Source organism: Durio zibethinus, chromosome 18 (genome assembly GCF_047325235.1).
Source record: "Durio zibethinus cultivar Kanyao isolate XHJ-2024 chromosome 18, ASM4732523v1, whole genome shotgun sequence".
Taxonomy (NCBI): Eukaryota; Viridiplantae; Streptophyta; class Magnoliopsida; order Malvales; family Malvaceae; genus Durio; species Durio zibethinus.
The window spans coordinates 821525-840777 of record NC_143179.1 but is presented as its reverse complement, the minus strand read 5'-3'; the positions used below and the strand labels follow the sequence as shown (position 1 = coordinate 840777).

At 30.7% G+C, this 19253-nt stretch overlaps 2 protein-coding genes across 8 annotated transcripts; one reads left to right on the top strand and one right to left on the bottom strand.

Moving 5' to 3' along the window:
• The first annotated feature begins 625 nt into the window (after nucleotides 1-625).
• Nucleotides 626-8514, top strand: LOC111298877 (cytochrome P450 72A397-like). 7 transcript variants are annotated; one of them, XR_016329555.1, is made up of 5 exons: nucleotides 643-1059; nucleotides 1156-1373; nucleotides 2118-2362; nucleotides 7122-7378; nucleotides 7986-8514. XR_016329555.1 is itself a non-coding variant. In XM_089746910.1 (4 exons), exons 1-4 carry the CDS (start codon nucleotides 774-776, stop codon nucleotides 7987-7989), a joined length of 753 nt encoding a protein of 250 aa, XP_089603036.1. In that variant the 5' UTR covers nucleotides 644-773; the 3' UTR covers nucleotides 7990-8125. The 7 variants fall into 7 exon arrangements, 4 of the variants coding, with proteins under 4 accessions (XP_089603036.1, XP_089603034.1, XP_089603037.1 ...); XR_016329556.1 differs by having other exon boundaries at nucleotides 644-1059; nucleotides 7134-7378; XR_016329557.1 differs by lacking the exon at nucleotides 2118-2362 and having other exon boundaries at nucleotides 626-1059; nucleotides 6987-7378.
• A 5950-nt stretch (nucleotides 8515-14464) lies between these two features.
• Nucleotides 14465-16746, bottom strand: LOC149513590 (mitochondrial ATP-independent inner membrane protease subunit 1a-like). Its single transcript, XM_089746907.1, has 4 exons — nucleotides 16559-16746; nucleotides 16239-16475; nucleotides 15653-15763; nucleotides 14465-14771 (listed from the first exon to the last, which is right to left on the bottom strand). Exons 1-4 carry the CDS (start codon nucleotides 16667-16669, stop codon nucleotides 14733-14735), a joined length of 498 nt encoding a protein of 165 aa, XP_089603033.1. The 5' UTR covers nucleotides 16670-16746; the 3' UTR covers nucleotides 14465-14732.
• Nucleotides 16747-19253: the final 2507 nt, after the last annotated feature.

Here is a 19253-nt window from a genome sequence, read left to right as displayed (position 1 = left end):
TGGATATTATTTTTAAATAGAGTTTATATTTAATACATTGTCAATGTATAAATTTTATACACTATCAATGAATAAGATGATGATAATTTATTAATGAGATGAATCCACCGATAATACCTCGTTAATAAATAATTTTTTAAAAAAATTTTAATTTGAATATATTTATTTTAAAGATTAATATTTGTTCATTAATAAAATATTATTATCTAATTCACTAATAGTGTAACAAATATAAACTCTTTTAAATATAAGATTTTTAAACCCTAAAAACTAACCCAAGTATGAGATTAAATTACATGCAAAATGATTTTTTAGACTTTTATAGAAATTTAATTTGCTTTTTCAAAAAAAATAATAAATAAAAGTTGTACATATAAGCTAATCTTATTGTACATATACGTGTGGTAAGATATATATATATATATATATATATATATATATATTAAAAGCATACATGAAAATGCCAAAACCCAATAAACTTGTTAGTTATGAGGATAAGGGTTAAAAGCAATTTTGCAATCACTAATTTTGTAACTTGATATTTCTTTTCTATTAAATAATTTTTTTCATAGTGGAAACTAATAAATATTTTGTTCCCAACCAAACTTTGTAATTCTCCCATCAAATATTTTAATTTTCAAAAATAAAATAATATACAAACAAAGATTTTTCTTTCCATTCACATTTTTTTCTCCACCAGAGTTGGTGTCTTTATCTGCTGCTCTTGCATAAACACCTCAATTTACTCTGCAAACTTTTCTCAATCAAGAAACATGGAAAATTCCCTTGTTATAATTAGAGCTTTTCTTTCTTTCCTTCTTGTCGGGGTATTGATGATATGGGGATGGAGAATTTTAAACTGGGTGTGGCTGAAGCCAAAGAGGCTGGAAAAGTGCTTGAGGCAACAGGGTCTAACAGGAAATTCTTACAGGTTTTTTTCTGGAGACATCAAAAAGCTCTTCACCATGAGCACACAAGCAAAAGCCACACCTATGGCCCTCGGTGATGATATTGCCCAATATGTTTCTCCTTTCCTTTGTCAAACTGTCAAGAATTATGGTTTGTCAAAGCTTATATGGTTTACATTGACCAACTCCATGATATCAGATTGTTGTTTTTTCCTAATTTTTCTGCAATTTGTTGGGGAAATTGCAGGCAAGAATTCCTTTTGGTGGATTGGTCCGAGACCAAGGGTGATAGTTATGGATCCTGAAGAGGTAAGAGAGATACTTACCAAATTCAATGACTTTCAGAAGTCGCATACCAACCCACTTTTCAACTTACTTATAAGTGGGCTTGTAAATCTCGACCAAGACAAGTGGGCTAAGCATAGAAAGATTATTAACCCTGCATTTCATCAAGATAAGTTGAAGGTATATGCTTTATTTATTTTCATTTTTCATTTTTTTATCAATTTGCTTGCCTTAATAACTTCTGTTTGTTATTATTATCATTATCTCTTAGTATGTAAGGATTCAATTTTACTATGTAAGGATTTTGAATTAAACAAAAAGGTTATGTTTTCAAATTCCATATATAATTCACATCTCACTCTCTTAGGATTTGGATTCAAGACCTGCAGAATAAAACTTTAAGTTCTAATTGTTATGGTGTTAGTGTAAAGAATATAAAAATTTGATCTGCAGATCTTGCGTTAATTTGATGCAGATTTTTTATACATTTTATGTTAGTTTGACCAATTATTTATGGATCCAATAACATTTACTTGACCCCACTCCTACACAGTTCATGTTGGAGTTTTTAAAGAGAAGAATGCAGAGTAAATTAAATGAGAAGTTGTGTAAAACTGAGTGGGGAGGAAAAAATTCTCTTTGATCATGTTTTTGCAGAGAGTCCTTAATGAGGAGTAAGGTACTATTGCAACTGAATAAGAGCAGGACTCATTAATCCTTGGTTGGTTTGTTCGAGTGTTGTGGCTGGTGATGAAGCCTTTATGGGAACACCTAGAAAATGTAGTAATAGTGGAGAAACACCGAGATATTATGGTTACCTGCACCAAATTAACTTATTGCAGTGAAAGCAATAAGTTATGTATATCTCTTTGCTTGAAATAGTTCCAACTATATATTCTTTTCCTCACTTGGAAATTATTGCAGAATATGTTACCTGCATTTTATCAAAGTTGTATTGAGATGATCAGCAAATGGGAGCAGATGGTGTTTGTAGAGGGATCTAGCGAGTTAGATGTGTGGCCTTTTCTTGTAAATTTGACAAGAGATGTGATTTCCCGAGCAGCATTTGGGAGCAACTACGAAGAAGGAAGACGAATTTTCCAACTACTAGAGGAGCAAACCAATCTTACAATGAAAGTAGTACAGTCAGTTTATATTCCAGGATGGAGGTAAAATTAGTTACTTTCAAGTTCAAGAAATAAGTTATCCAAGATTCGTTTTTGTTTCTATTTTTCCCCTTTAGTTTTTTTCACTCAAAAGCATATGGATTTAAGCTTGTGGAAAAGTTAACAAATAAAACTGTGTGAAAAATTAAGAGTAAAATTGAAAAACTTTTCTTAAGAATTATACAAACACCTTAGGTTTTATATACAACTAATTAGAGGGTAAATTATAAAACTAAATCTTCCTAAAATTGATCCCATGCTTGAGGGACTATCAATCCTAATTTTTTGTCCTTAATTCTAGGGATGCAAATACTTAATTTTAGGGATTTAAATATAAATATATAAGATTACAACCAATTATAACTAAGTGTTTTCCCACACTCTCTCTCAAGTTGGTGAATAGGTGTTTTTCATTCCTAGCTTGGAGATAATTTCCTAAAATGTTACACTACTGAGACCTTTAGTCAACACTTCTGCAAGTTGATCCTTGGCTTATACATACGGTGTACAAATCAACCCATTGTCTAGTTTCTTCTTTTTGAAATGTCGGTTTACTTCAATGTGTTTTGTTTTGTCATGTTGCACAGGATTACATGCAATGCTTATTGCAAACTTGTTATCACAGTAGAGTCTCCTTGGTCTATCCCACTTGATCTTCAAGTCTTCTAAGATAATTTTTAACCATAGTAGTTCACAAATTTCTTGAGCTATTGCTTTAAACTTTGCTTTAGCACTTGATCTTGCCATCACATTCTGGTTTTTACTCCTTCAAGGCACAAGATTACCATCTAGGAAAGTGCAGTAGCCCAAGGTGGATCTTCTATTAGTTATTAAATCTGCATAATCCGTATTTGTATATGCTTCTAAAACTAGCCTCGAATTTCTTTGGAGGAAGATACTTCTCCCAAGATTGGCCTTCAAATAATGTAATACACAGTAGACAGCCTGTAGGTGCACTTCTTTAAGACTATGCATAAATTGATTTATCACACACACAACATATGCTATATCAGGCCTAGTATATGAGAGATAAATGAGTCTTGCAACTAATCTTTAGTACATCTCTCTATCTATAACAATATCTTCATTAGTTTCTCCAAGTTTATGATTAGTATCTATAAGGGTATTTGCAAGTTTACATGCAAGCTTCCTAATTTCCTTCAAAAGATTCATCACATATTTCTGTAGTAAGATGAAAATACCATGTCGTGAGTAAGCTACTTCAATTCCTAGGAAGTATTTTAATCTCCCTAACTTTTTTTATCTCAAATTCTCTAACCAAACATTATTTTAATGATTCTCTCTCTTTTTTATCATCTTCGGTTACAATTATATCATCAACATACATTAATAGAACTATAACTTTCCCTAAATCCAAGTGCTTGATAAACAGTGTGTGATTTTTTTGACTCTGTTTTTATCTCATTGCTAGCATCACTTTGGCAAATCTCTCGAACCAAGCCCTAGGAGACTGTGTAAGGCCATATAAAGCTTTTTTCGACTCACATACTTTGTTTGCTTATAGATAACCTCCAAATCTCGATGGAACCTTCATATATATTTTTTCTTCCAAATCACCATGTAGAAAAGTATTCTTTACATCAAATTGTTAAAGCTACCAATTATAATTTGTAGCAAAAGATAACAAAATCTTAACTGTATTTATCTTGGTAACTGGAGCAAAAGTTTCCTGATAATCCACTTCATAAGTTTGAGTGTAGTCCTTAGCCACCAATCTAGCCTTATGCCTTTCAATAGTATCATCCACCTTGTATTTTACAGTAAAAACCCATTTACGCTCAACTAGATATTTTTCTTTAGGCAACTCTACCAGCTTCCATGTCTTATTTTTCTCTAAGACCTCCATTTATATTTACATGGCTTGCCTCCATTTCTCACTAGATAATGCCTTGGATAATGTAGTTGGAATAGAAATAGTGTTTACGCTCACAAGTAAATTTTTGTGGGATGGTAAGAATTTTTTAAATGACACAAAATTAGAGATTGGGTATAGTGGATACTTAGTACATTCTCTGGTTCATATCCTAATAGCAATAGGTAAATCATAATTACTAGTTTTAGTTTTAGGAGATTCATGCTCATTTTGAGAAATAGAGTCAAAGACTGCAGTCACCTCTTTTTCAGAGTTAGGATTAGATTCTTAGACTTGCACCAGTTTAGGAGTTGGAAGTTTCCTTCTTGAGTACACATGTAATTCCTTCATAGAATCAATAGCAATATTATCCTTTGTTACAACTCCTTGTTTGGAATGGGTTCAGACTCAAATTTAGTGTTTGGCTTGGATTTAGAAGAAATATGTTTAGACTCAAAAGAATTAATGAGTGAAAATATTGAGGAGGAAACAAGTTTAGACTCAAAAGAATTAATGAGTGAAAATGTTGATGAGGAAGACAAAAGAAGCAAAAAAAAAGTCTTTGTCCTTATCTTCCATGAATGAAGTTTCCTCTTCCAGATAAGGTTGAGTAAAAAATTATTTACTTTTTTCAAAAGTAACATTTGTAGACACAAAATTTTTTGGTAAGAGGATGATAGCACTTATACCATTTTTGAATTGATGAATACCTCACAAAAATACACTTAACTACTCTAGGATCCAACTTCCTCCTGTTATGACTATGAACATAAACAAATGATGTGCAACCAAATATCTTAGGTGTGAGGTTGTTTGTGGTATTAAAGTTGGGATAAAATTGTGAGAGTAGTTTCATAGGAGTTTTAAATCCCAAAACCCTTAAAGGTAATTTATTTATAATATGTGCGATAGTAAGAATAGCTTCCTCCCGGTAAGATTTGAGTACGTTTGCTTGAAAAAGTAAGACTCAAGTTGTGGCTAATAAATGACCACTCAATTTTACTGTAGAGTATTAACACAAGTTGGCTCATGGATAATCCCTTCTTTTTTGAAATAGGTAAATAGACTCTGGTTGAAATAGTCTCTTGCATTATCAAACTTAAATCTCTTGATTTTCATTCCAAATTGATTTTGAATCATGTTTTGGAAGCTTAAAAACACACTATTCACATTTGATTTGGATTTAAGTAAAAATATCCCAAAGACCCTGGTTCAATCATTTATGAGGAAAATAAACCACCTTGCATCAGAAATATTAGAAATTGTAGAAGGACCCCATATGTCACCATAAATCAAGTAAAAAAGGGTAGAACTTCTTTTGTTACTAATTAAAAAAAACACATCTATGCTTTGCAAGTTCACAAACATCACAATGATATTTTTCAACATTTAATCCTTTAATCAAAGAAGGAAATATGTTTTTCAAAATTTCAAAAAAAAGGATGTCTAAAACTAAAATGATAAAACTAAATTTTGTCTTTATTGAGAGATTTTTCAAAAAAAAATTACAAAGGTAAATTATTCTGAATATTACTTGTGTTGTTTAATGTATGAAGATAGTATAGTCCATCCTTTTCTTTAGCAAGTCCAATCTTCTTCACCAAATTTTGGTCATGAAATTCACAATAGGAAGGATAAAAAGTCACTTTGCAGTTCATGTCTATAATAAGTTTTTGTATGGATATCATATTAGTAGAAAATCGAGAAACATAAAAAAAAATTTTAAGAATAAACAAGGGATTAATTTGAATATCTCCTAATTCTGCCATTGTAGTAAGGGAACCATCTGCAACAACAATTTTTTTATGACTAGAACATAGGGTATATGTACTAAACTTCTGTGAGAAATGTGTCATGTGGTCTATGGTTCCTGAGTCAATGAGCCAAGAATTCATAATAGGTATAACCGAGACATTTAATCCATGAGAATCAAAGACTTTACTTAAACTAGAGCCCTTACCCAAGAAACATACCCCAGTAGGGTTTTTAAGGGTTTTAAATAGGCCTCACAATTCTGAATCTCTTTTTTGTCTAATTACCTTGTTCCTGAGATTTCTGTAGTACTCCAGTGGTTTTATTAGTTAACATTTCCTCAAATCGAGTGGTAGCAATAACAAATTTTGTTATCTTTGATGTTGTTATCTTTCTTTGAATTTAAACAAGTCTTAACAATTAAGATATAATCAGAAATGACTCTTAGTAATGAAGGCTAAATAAAAGAAAAATAAGATGGCTATGAAAGCTTTAATAGGATTTGGCAATGAAGGCTTAAAATAAAAGTCAGCAATGAAGGCTAAAAATTTTGCTTCTTGAAAAGAGCCTAAAGCTTTGATATCATGTGGAAAAGCTAAAAAATAAAATTGTATGAAAAATTAAGAGTAAAACTGAATGTATATTAAAAAACTTCTCTTAAGAATTATACAAGTACTTTAAGTTTACAACTAATTAGATGGTAAATTAGGAAACTAAATCTTCCTAAAACCGATCATATAATTGAGGGATTGTCTATCCTAGTTTTTTGTCCTTAATTCTAGGGATACAAATGCTTAATTTTAGAAATTCAAATATAAATATATAGATAACAAGATTAAAACCAACTCTAACTAAGTATTTTCCCACAAAGCTGTTTTCAATAAATTATTGTGATAAATTATTCTAATTTCAAGCATAGCTGAAATCTTTGGTTTAAGATTATTTTCGGGCATAGATATATTTATGTGCTAAAAGCTATATCTTATATTTGTTTGCCTAAAGGTTTTTACCAACTAAGACAAACAGGAAGATAAAGGTGATTTACAGAGATATAAAAGACTCACTTAAGGAAATGATAAAGAAGAGAGAGAAGGAAGGCAATTAAAGCCGGTGAAGTTAGTAATGATGACTTATTAGGCTTACTTGTAGAATCCAACATTAAAGAAATTGAAGCACATGGAGATCACAAGAATATGGGAATGAGTATTGAAGATGTGATTGAGGAGTGCAAGCTGTTCTACTTTGCTGGCCAAGAGACCACCTCAGTTTTACTGGTTTGGACAATGATTTTGCTGGCAAGGTATCCAACTTGGCAGTCAAAGGCTAGAGAAGAGGTTCTGCAAGTTTTTGGTGACAGTAAACCAGATTCTGATGGCCTGAATCGTTTGAAAGTTGTAAGTATCCTGTCCTTGAAATTGTTATATGAACCCTGTCTTTCTAAATTCTCTACCTGTATTGCTCCATATAATATATATATATATATATATATATATTTGCATTTGAGGTCATCAAGATTTGAATCCTGATTATTAGAACTAAGAGTTTAATACTCTACCAACAGACCATCAGACCATGCGGTTGCTCCATATTTCATTTTCATATATCTGGGATGTAATTCGAAACCTTAACTTAGTTGAAAGCAACATTACCCGCACCTAGGACTAGGATTAACACATCATTTCTTTATTTAGCTGTTTGATTAGTAAATCAGTATTCCCATATGGTTGGAATAAGATCATGTTGTTATTTTGGGTAGTGAATTCTTCAACCAAATTTAGTTTTCTAATTGAAAATGCTTCTTTGTATTACTCTCAAGGTCCTGCGGTGAGGTCGACTACTCAAAAATAGCAAAACTCCATAAAGTTTGAGTTATAATAATTTAACTGGTACTGCAACTGCGAGTATAGTCAGCTTCATTCTTGGAAACGGAAAATCAGACCAATTAGAAGCCAGCTTTTCTAAGTTACTTGTCACATTTTTATAATATCTTCAATGCTACAGGTAACAATGATCTTGTACGAGGTTCTTAGGCTGTACCCTCCAGTCGTTGCTCTAGCACGTTCCGTTCCTAAAGAAATAAAACTTGAAAAATTGTTGTTACCAGCTGGAGCAGAAATTTCACTTCCAATCCTCCTCATTCACCATGATCAAGAACTTTGGGGAGATGATGCACATGAATTTAGACCTGACAGGTTCTCAGAAGGGGTTTCGAAATCGGCAAAGAATCAAGTTGCATTTTTCCCCTTCGGATGGGGTCCTAGAATCTGCATTGGACAGAACTTTGCTCTGATGGAAGCAAAAATGGCGCTTGCAATGATCCTGAGACAATTCTGGTTTGAGCTTTCCCCTTCTTATGCTCACTCTCCTTGCTCTATTTTTATTCTTCGTCCTCAGCATGGTGCTCACATAATTTTACATAAACTCTAGGTACTAACAGGATATTCATCATGTAAAGGTTAGTTCTTGAAAATGTAGCATTCCAATGAACAATGGTGTGATCTATTGATAAAATGTTGAACTTTTAATTCTAGTGACTAGGATTCAAATCCTTGAAAGTCTCAATTACAAAAATGTAGCATTCTTAGCAAGAATAACAAGGATGAACTTGCATCAGAACATACATTTAGGGGTACATGTCAATTAGCCTTCCCCTAAAAAATTAAATTAGACTTGACCAAACAGTGCGCTTTGCTTTCCGAATATCTTGATGTTTGCTTTCAAGCAATTCCCAAAAAATAATGGCCAGAAGCGATTTACTTTTGCCATAAGGGTCAAAAACATCTTGGAATAAAAATTCAAAAAATCGTTGAAGTCCTTAATGTTTTATTGTAATTAATAAATTTTAAATTTTTTATTTCGAATCAATTAAATCTTTAAACATTTATTTTCATTCAATTAAATCTTTGATTGAATAAAAATAGTTTATCAATTTTCCTTTGACAAAGATTCAATAGATAAAAATAAATATTTGAAGATTTGATTAATTAAAAAAAATAAAATTTAAATGATTATTAAATTTTAATTCAAAATTTTTTTTTTCTTTTTTACTTTTACTTTTCAAGCAACTTTTAGCCCAATAAAATTCATAAGACCAGTTAATTACTATGAAAAAAATTAATTGTCACGAATTTAAAGAAGAGTCTTGAACTCAACTCGTGACATAATTACGTAAGTAGAGTGCGTGATATTACCAAAGCATGGGGGCAAACCAATCGGTTTTAGTTGGGAAGGTATACTGATGACATAACCTGGAGATACTTGGTATGAAAAGTAAAACAGGTTAATGATGTAGTACTCCCTCCAGATGATGGTTTTGCTCAAATAGTTGATCAATGGGCAAACGTACCACCATCAAAGATTGAACTTGCGAGACTTGACTTTGGGGCAGACAAAGAAAGGAAGCGGAAGGAAAATCTAAGACTCCAAAAAGAATTGGAACAATTGAAATATGGAACCATTGTACAGGAAAGCCAATTGTAAAATCTCGCAAAAGATAAAGATGTGATTCGGGGTGACCTTAAAAGAATTGCATGAGGAAAACAAGAGGTTAAAGGGTTAGTTGGAGGACAGAAAGATCAGACCTGATACCAGACAGCAAAAAGAGACTAATGAGCTTTGAGAATGGATACAGTTTTGGAAACGCAAAGCTACAAAAAAACAAACAAAAAGCTACTCAGCTTGCCGAAGAACAACAAAATTGGGAGAATTTGTTTTCAACCAATACGGCTAGGTTGCTAGAAAGCCGAAGAGAAAGAAAAACTGAAGACAGAATTGAAGAGGGACGAGGAAATGTCTAGAAATGCAAGGAAAGAAGGATACACTTTACCAAGTACGTAGTCAAAGGGTTAGAGCAACAGCTGCAAGAATATAAGAATCATATCACAGTAATGCAGAATGAATGGCAAGAGAAAGAATTAGGTTGGCGGTACATGTGCGATTTGGAGATGGATGCCTACATGAATTGGAAAGCTCAATGAGGCAAATGTATATAGATCACTTAACTATTCAAATTCGCAAGGTAGTAAGGAAGGCGAGAGAAATTATTGTAAAACCAAAAGCTCTACAATAAAAAGTTACCCTAACTAGTGGATACGGGCAATGTCTGATCACCTTTTTAAATGAAGCCAATGAGAAATATGAACAAGTTGAATGTTGTTATCGATCTAATTCAAGAATGGTGGATGATATGTAATCTTGACTACTTTGGAATCAATGAAAGATCCTTTTGTTTGAAATGTCAAATAGTGAATATCTCTCAATACATACATCCATAACATGTACGTGACTCATTTTTAAGTTAACCTATGAAAAAGGACGATGGCTATAAATATACTTTCATTGAACCTTTAAGGCAAGAAAAAGGATTTTGTAAAGATCCTACTTAGATATTGGAGGATTTTAAGGAACCTCTTTTACAGCAAATAATGGTAACTTGATATTACATGTTTAAGCATTTCCTAATGCATTTGTGTCAAACAACCATAATGCACATGCAATTCATTATTAAGCTAGCCTAAGAAAAGAAATGATAGCTGTAGATATACTCTCATCAAATCTTGGAGGCAAAAAGTGATTTCTTTGATAATCCTACCTAGATAATGGGGGATCTTAAGGAATCCCTTTTATGGCAAACAACATTAATTTCATACCATGTGTTTCTAATTTATAGTAATTAATAAAATGTTTAAGGATAGCTCGACCTAAGAGTCTAAATCATTCCGCCTTTCATACGTACAACACACGAGCTCAAGCTAAAATCATGAAAAACAAACAGTCAGCCAAATTGAAAGGGTTGAAAAAGCTCTAAAGAATATTAGAGAAAGGGTGTTTGAGAAGTAAGAGAGTATAATGGAACTAAAACGACTGTTGTTAAGTTTGTCAAAAGGTAAATGAATCATTGATACATTTGAATCGAGAGAAGAGGTCAATGCTGAAGAACCATTATACCTTCTAGGATTTACTCTATCCCATGTACAAGCTTCTCGAGGTATATATCAACAGCCAACAATAGGGTAAACTTATACCTATAGGGTCCTTCTGCCAGTCCACCACCAGTTCACATGCATGCCAACCCGAGATCCAGTCTTGTTGATCCTATCCTAGTATCGAATTTAGATGACCCTCAGGAACAGAAGAAGTTAAGGGGCATGCCAAAGCCAACTGAGAACACGGAAATGTAAAACATGTATGAACAACTTGAAAAAAGACTTAAGATGGTGGAAGGAAATGATATCTATGAAAGCACTGATGCAAACGAGCTTAGTCTGGTACCAAATTTGGTCATCCAAGCCAAATTCAAAGTCCACGAGTTTGAAAAATATGATGAAACCCAATGTCCTTTTACCCATGTTACAATTTTCTATCGTAAAATTACGGGAACACTCATAATGACAAGTTTATTATCCATTATTTCCAACCCGATTTATTTTTATGTTGAAATTTTTCTACATTTATCTTATTCTTTTATTGTTTATATTTTTCATTATGTTCACACGCGAATTTGATTCTAGCTTTTTGCTTATACTTTCTAAATCAAAGTTTTTAATCACTATCACTAAACCAATATCTTTTCTCACTTGTCTTACCCAAAAAAATCAGTATATCTCTACTACAAAATAAAAGCACAACAATTTGATTTTGCATCTACATAAACAAACATTAAATCATAATTCTTTACAAACATAATCTTACATCTTCAGTGGTAAATAAAAAATTACAATTGTAGTTGGTATTTAAATTATTTGGTTTATACCACACTATTATTGCATTTTAAGAATTATTCTACATGTTAATCAAACAAAATTAGAATTCTTAAAAAAAATTCTTTCAAAAATTGATATGTTTTTCGAAAATGCATTTCTAGTAAATTAAGAATGTTCCCGAAATTTAATTTCTAGTAACTTTACTTTTGAAAATACATTTTTAGTATATATTGTGAATTTTTGAAAATTTGATTTTGCATCTACATACACAAACATTAAATCATAATTTTTTACAAACATAATCTTACATCTTCAGTAATAAATGAAAAATTACAATCGTAGTTGGTATTTAAATTATTTAGTTTATACCATACTATTATTGCATTATGAGAATTATTCTACATGTTAATCAAACAAAATTAGAATTCTTAAAAAAAATTCTTTCGAAGATTGATATGTTTTTTTGAAATGCATTTCTAATAAATTGAGAATGTTCCCGAAATTTAATTTCTAGTAACTTTATTTTTGAAAATACATTTTCAGTATATATTATGAATTTTTAAAAATAAATTTTTGATAAATACAAAAATATTTCGATATGTATGTTCAGTAACTTAACATAGTTTTCAAAAAAGTATTTTTGGAAAGTTTGAATTTTTGAATTTAAAGATAAAATCAACTTACTGTATCATCTTTCTCCCAATCCTCATCCCCTAATTTTCAATGCTATAGTCGTTTACCTTCAGTTCACTTTCCATTGTGACAACTTCCAAAAAAAATTATAACTTTTGGTTTAGATTTTTCACAACAATCTTGTTGCTCGCCGAGAAAAAGAAGAAAAGAAAAAAGTTGTGCTGGGAAGAAGACTAACAAAAGAGAACAAAGGTACATAAAGGGCAAAATTGTAATTAAATTATGGGTATTTAAATAATTTTATTAAACTTGAAAAAATTGGGATGTGTTGAGAAAAATGTGGGGTGCAAATAATCCCATCCTTACTTTATAAGGAGATAATTAAGGTTGATTTCCTATTTTGCCCTTTAATGTGATTTTTTTTTAATTTAAAATATCATTATTAAAGACATTGAATTATTACTTTAAATTAGTGATATTCAATTGGTCAGTTTGATTAATTTCGAATCAAATTACTCAAAATTAAATTGATCAATTTATGTTATTTTATTTTTATGAATCGAATTAAATTTTTTAATTTAAAAAATTAATCAACCAAAGTTCATTCAATCAATTAAGTTAATTTTTGTGATTAACCGAATAATAAAATATATTAAGTTAAATTATTTTTTAAATTATTTTTTTATATGTGAAATAAATTAAATAAAATCATCAAACAAAAATATTCAAATCCCAAAATATTAAGTTAAAAACTCTAATAACTTGAAATGAAATAGACAATTTCATATATTTTTAATTTTATATATAAATTTTTTAATATTTCGATTAAAATTTTAATTAATTCAATTAATTTAATTTTTAAATAAAATTAATCGAAAATCAAAATTTTTTTTAAAATTATTTTTGATAACTAATCAATTAATTGAAATGATATCTCAATAACCAATCAATTAATCAAATTAAATCATTTTGATCGATTCAATTAAAATCAAATTATGAATATTCGTACACGTATGTGCATAATATCCTTAACACCTTCGACTAGGGTTCTTTTATAGTTATGTTAATTCACATCCCCAAGTTTCGAAGATTCTAGCCATTTTGGTTAAATTGAAATTTTTTTTTTTCTTTTTCATTTTTCTGTGGAGGAAAACAATGACCAATATTGTATGAACTCCAAAATTTAATGAAAATTTTTCCTTTTACATTTGGAAAACCATTAAAAGATTTGTACAACACAATCATCGTTTTAATTGACATTGCAACTTTTATTTTCTTTTCATTCTAATAACACAGTTTTAATTGATATATTATATTTTGGTTTATCAAACCTAGAACCAATAATAGGATTCGTGAAAATTTAAACCCCAACTAAAGCTTTGGTGCAACAAGAAGACCTTCCACCGAACTGTACTGCTTGACCACACGGGGCCTTAGATGCCCGAAGGAATAAATCATCTCCATTCAAAGGAAATATGCATGTATTAGATGTGCAAAGCTAAACCCTAAACCCCTAACTGAAGCTTTGGTTAAACAAGAAAACCTTTCACAGCACCGTCCTGCTTTACCAAACAGCGCCTTAGATGCCCAAAGGAAGAAATCGTATTCATTCAATGGAAATATGCATGTATAAGATGTGCAAAGAATTAGCTTTGGTGCAACGAGAAAACTTCCCACTGCACTGTCATGTTTTACCAAACTGGGCCTTAGATGCCCAAAGGAAGAAACCATCTTCATTCAATGGAAACATACGTTAGCCTAAGGAATTATTAAGAATACATAAATGTATACAAAAAGGTTCCCATGAGGAAATCAGACAAACATGATTGAACTCCAAACTCGTAACAAAGAGTGGAACATTCGAAACATTGGAGCGGGGTCGAAGATGAGCCTGTAACAGGTCAGGCATTGAATTGAACTCGGCAGATAGCAACAACCATCTTAATCAGTTTCCTACTATTGCCCTTCATCCATTTTTTCCCTTTTTTTTTTTTTTTGCCTCAAGAGTTTGCTATAATAAAAGAGTTAGTAACTTTGAGTTTGACCCCATTTGAAGAAGCTATTTTATGAAATTTTCTGATCAATGTAATCCAACGCTTTACCAGTCAAAACCCAACACAAGCTGAGAGGAGACAGTCCAAACAATGGGAAGCAAATGAAAAGCTTCATAACCAAAGTGCATGATCCCAAAAAGAATCAAAAACAAAAACAATAGATCAAAACTGTACAGCAACTGAATTATCATCGCAACGACAATCAGCAATATTATTTCAAAGTAGCACCAGAAAAGGCAATCCTCCTTCATAGATTGGAATAGAAGTTTTCCCTTCATGCATTTTCCAGTAAGAACATTCGCACAAGTCTATATCTGAAAAGAGATGGACAGCAAACTATATGCCTTGAAAGTAAACTCTCATTGACCCAATGACCCAAAGCTGTTAGGTGGCCATACCTAACAAACAAGAGGTTAAAAGAAAGCTTTAAGTAATTTGCGAAATTTTACCAACAACAGGAAACATATAAAAATAAATAGAAAGACTTGGTGAATTGTGCATCTTAGCCACCATTCGAGCAATCAATTTTAAGTGTAGACATGTCAAATATAGCAATATTCATATCCATGTTCATGAACATTGCAAGTTGATCCAACATAACCTTAATGTATTGAATACATAATACTTTTCTAAATCACTTCACATGCAAGATTATCAATGAAGCCTTACTTATCAACTATCTGCACTTATTTTCAATTCTTTCAGCAATTTGGCTAAGTTCATTCCAAGGCCTAAAATTATGTAAATCAAACATTTGATTCTTTGGAGACAAGTTGAGTCGTATCTGAGTCTTCTTAAGATGGACAAATCTTAACTGCAACCTTTCAAGCCAAAGCTACCAAGACAAACCATGTTTACTGCTTTATCATGAATCCAATTTTGATCGTTTATGCACATTCATATAAAAAAATTACATCACAGTCCACCTAAAATAGCAAGTCCCAACCATAAAATCCTAAATCATTTAAACTGGTTAAGTTCAGAAATAAGGCAAGTGAAACCAATTTAGTTGAGTCTGCTAGAATGGTCTCTGCATTTTAAGCATTAAAATTTTCTTTGCAAAAATCATGGCAAAAAATGGTTTTTATGATACACAAGTACTAAAAGTGAAATGAATAGAATTCAGGGCAAAAAGATAAATGCAGATGCCAAACAAATCATACACTAAATGGCTCTATATTTATTAACATATGTCCTACATTACCAATTCCAAAAAATAAAGATAGTGCAAATCAATATTGCAAACAAAACCAAATGCAATTAGAATTGCACAACTTACCCTGAGAAACACTTTCCCTTGAATAAGACCATAAGGAACAGGCCCGAAATGCCGTGAATCCGTAGAAGCATACCAGTTATCCCCTTGAATCCAAACATGTCCCTTTGGAACCTATCCATTTGTACCCAAAGTAAAATGACAGAAAAAAAAAAAAAAAAAAAAAACCATCTAAGAATCTAATCTTATATACTTTTCTGCAAAGTTCCAATTTTTACATCTTCCAATCTAGCCAATGCTCCATTCAGTTGTTAATTTTACTGCTTTCTTGTGCTAATTGTTTTAGCTACATAAAAATACAAATTTTAACATAATTTTTCCATATTAAAAGAACATGCATTTTGTTCTTAAAAAAATTAGATTTTTTATTTTTAATTATGAACAAATATCAGAACTATTTGCTACTAATTGTGAATCAAATGGCAAAAACAACAATCCGGAGCCTAAACTTTTCATCATTTCAACAACTTTAATTTTTCAATAAAAAAAAGTAACAACTTTCATTAAACTACAATATTCAACAATAAAAAATAAAAAAATCTGTAGAAATTTCAAAATAAGGCAGATCCAGTTAGGAGGAGGAGGGTACCACGAGAGAACGAGACCTGTAGTCTCGAGTGGGGTCTCGAGGGGGGTCTAAGCAAAACGTAACTTTATCACCTTCTACGGCAAGAATACGCTTAGTCAAGGTCTTTCTAGGGTCGAGCGGCGACCGAACCAGAACCAAATCACCTGCACCCACTTTGCCAATTCGGTGAGACAAGTGTTCCACTAGTACAACATCGCCATTTAGGTTTAACGTTGGGAGCATGCTAGGACCTAGAACCTGCATAACAAAATTTTAAAAAGAATAATTCCTAAAATAAAATTTAAAAAAGGTAGGGGACTGTTTTTGATAAAGATGCATACATGTGTAAAGGAGAAGAGGTAGGAGTCGGTGACGTGAAGGAAGCTGAGAAATTTAACGACGATGGAGACTTGAGCCACGGCTTCTCTTGCTATGCTTCTCCATTGTCTCATCTTCTGTTCTTTTTTTTTTCTTTTAGTGTCTTCAAAATGTAAAGTCAGAAACTAAAGTCGGGCTGCCTGGGTTTAAGTTAGTGTTAGACAGGTAAATTATGTAGGTTTATATTAATAAATTAATAGAAACGTTCCTATTTTATAATTTAATTACACATCTGACCCAAAAATTTTGGTTTTTAATTAAATATGTTAATAAAAAATTCTACAAACACGATTTATACATTTAAAACGTGTTAAATTTTAATTAAATATTTTAATTATTTTTTAAATGTTAATTATTTTTTAAAAAAATTAATTTAACTTTTAATCCTCAATTTCTATTTACTTAATTCACGTGAAAGGATATTACGCTTTTAACTTCTTAAATCCCCTTCAAACATTTGTCCTCCTATTATATAAACTAATGCTCGATTAGAATGTTAATTATAAATTAATGATTGATTTTTTTTTTGTATTTTTTTATTTAATACCCAAATAAAACTTTTAATTTTTTTTAAAAAATAGATATAAATTCTCAACCTTTTATTGCATACAAATAAATTTATAATTTTTTTATTATAAATAAAATCTAAAACTTTCACAATTATGTAATGAACTTTAATTCCATTAAATGAGATTAACTGTCATTTATTTTGCATAACTAACATCATATGTGAAATATGATATGGACTGATGACATATCATTTTGATTGAGTAAAAAAGCTTAATATGCAAATATACCTTCAAGCTTTTAAATAAATTAGATATGGCTTAGGATGTTGGTACCCATGCTAAAGTCTCTGCCGCTAGATGACTTACTCTAGGACAAAAAACATTTTAGTAAACTAATGATTAATTAATTAACCAAAGCTCAAGAGAGGATGAAGTACTACACAGATAGGAAGAGGAGTGAAAGGAAGTTTCAGGTGGGTGAAGAAGTTTTTAAAACTTCAGCCTTACAAGCAAACATCATTGGCCTTGAGAAAAAACTTGAAACTTTCCTCCAGATACTATGGTCTTTATGCGATCGAATCTAAAATTACTTCAGTCGGCTATAAGCTAAATTTACCTCTTCTCTGTAAGATTCATCTTGTGTTCCATGTAAATTTATTGAAGAAGAAGATTGGGACTAAAGTTGTTCCAAGTATATCACCACCTAAAGTTAATGATGATGGTCAACCACTAGTATATCCAACAGCTGTGCTTGACAAGAGGATTGTTAAAAGAAATAACTAGGCTGTTACTCAATTCTTTTCCCTATTCTTCTTTCGATTTATTCTGTTTCTCATTCTCCTTCTCTCTTATTCTCACTCTGTGTTACATCATTGTCAATCCCTAATTATAACCTTTACTCTGTGACAGTCACACGTCGCTTTCCTTCTATTTTCTTCTTCAATTCTTTCTCTCTTATGTTCTTCTCATTTTCATATGAAACATGCAGAAACTCTTCCCTCGAAAGTTTTTTTACTTCTCTACTTTTTTTTCCTTTTTAAATTGTTCGCTCCTTTAAATTTTCTCTTTTTCTTTTTTCCTGTCACGTTCCCTAACCTCTATCTTTTTTTTATCTTTTATATTTTGTCTTCACATTTCTTTTTCATTTTTGTTATTTTCTTTCCATCCATCTATTGCTCCTTTCATTCCTCTATTTCTCGCTTTCATTCCAAAATTTTGACTCATTCTTTCACTTTTCTTAGGCATGTTTCAACAAAAATCTTGCAAAATTTGTCTTATAAGTGATAAATTCAACTAAGTTAAAATATAATAATAAAATTCAATGTTTACCCATTATATAATAACAAAGTCAAACTTTAATTTGAAAACAATCCATCAAAGTTATATGATGACAAACACATGTATTAAAGTCTTATGAAAGACGTGATCACATAGCTCATGTTTAGGGACCACTAGATTTATATAGAAAAATTACAAATTAAGGTGTTGGGAACCTCAATATTTTTTATGTATTGCCATGGCAAAAAATTTAATAAAAAGGAAATATCAAGTTACAAAATTAACGATGGGGCTAATACTTATAATTAACGAGTTTCTTGGTAATGGCATGTACATGTATGCTTATTTTAAAAAAAAAAAAAAGCATATAATTTTTTTTTATGAAAGTTTGGAAAAGGTAAGCAAAAACTTATTTATGAAAACTTAAAATTAATATAAAAAGGCTTTGGATCTTACTTTTAAATATAGGATTTTTAAACCCTAAAACTAACCCAAGTATTAGATTAGCTTACATGTACAATGGTTTTTTAGACTCATAAAAATTTAATTTGCTTTTTATTATGCTATTTTATGAAAGTTTAGAAAAAGAAAGCAAATGCTTATTTATGAAAACTTAAAATTAATATAAAAAGGCTTTGGATCTTATTTTTAAATACCTAAAACTAAACCAAATATGGGATTAGCTTACATGTACAATAGTTTTTTAGACTTTCATAAAAATTTAATTTGCTTTTTCAAATAATTTTTTTATGAAAGTTTATAAAAGGAAAGCAAATACTTATTTATGAAAAAATTAAAATTAATATAGGAAAGCTTTGGATATTATTTTTAAATAGAGTTTATATTTAATATATTGTCAATGTATAAATTT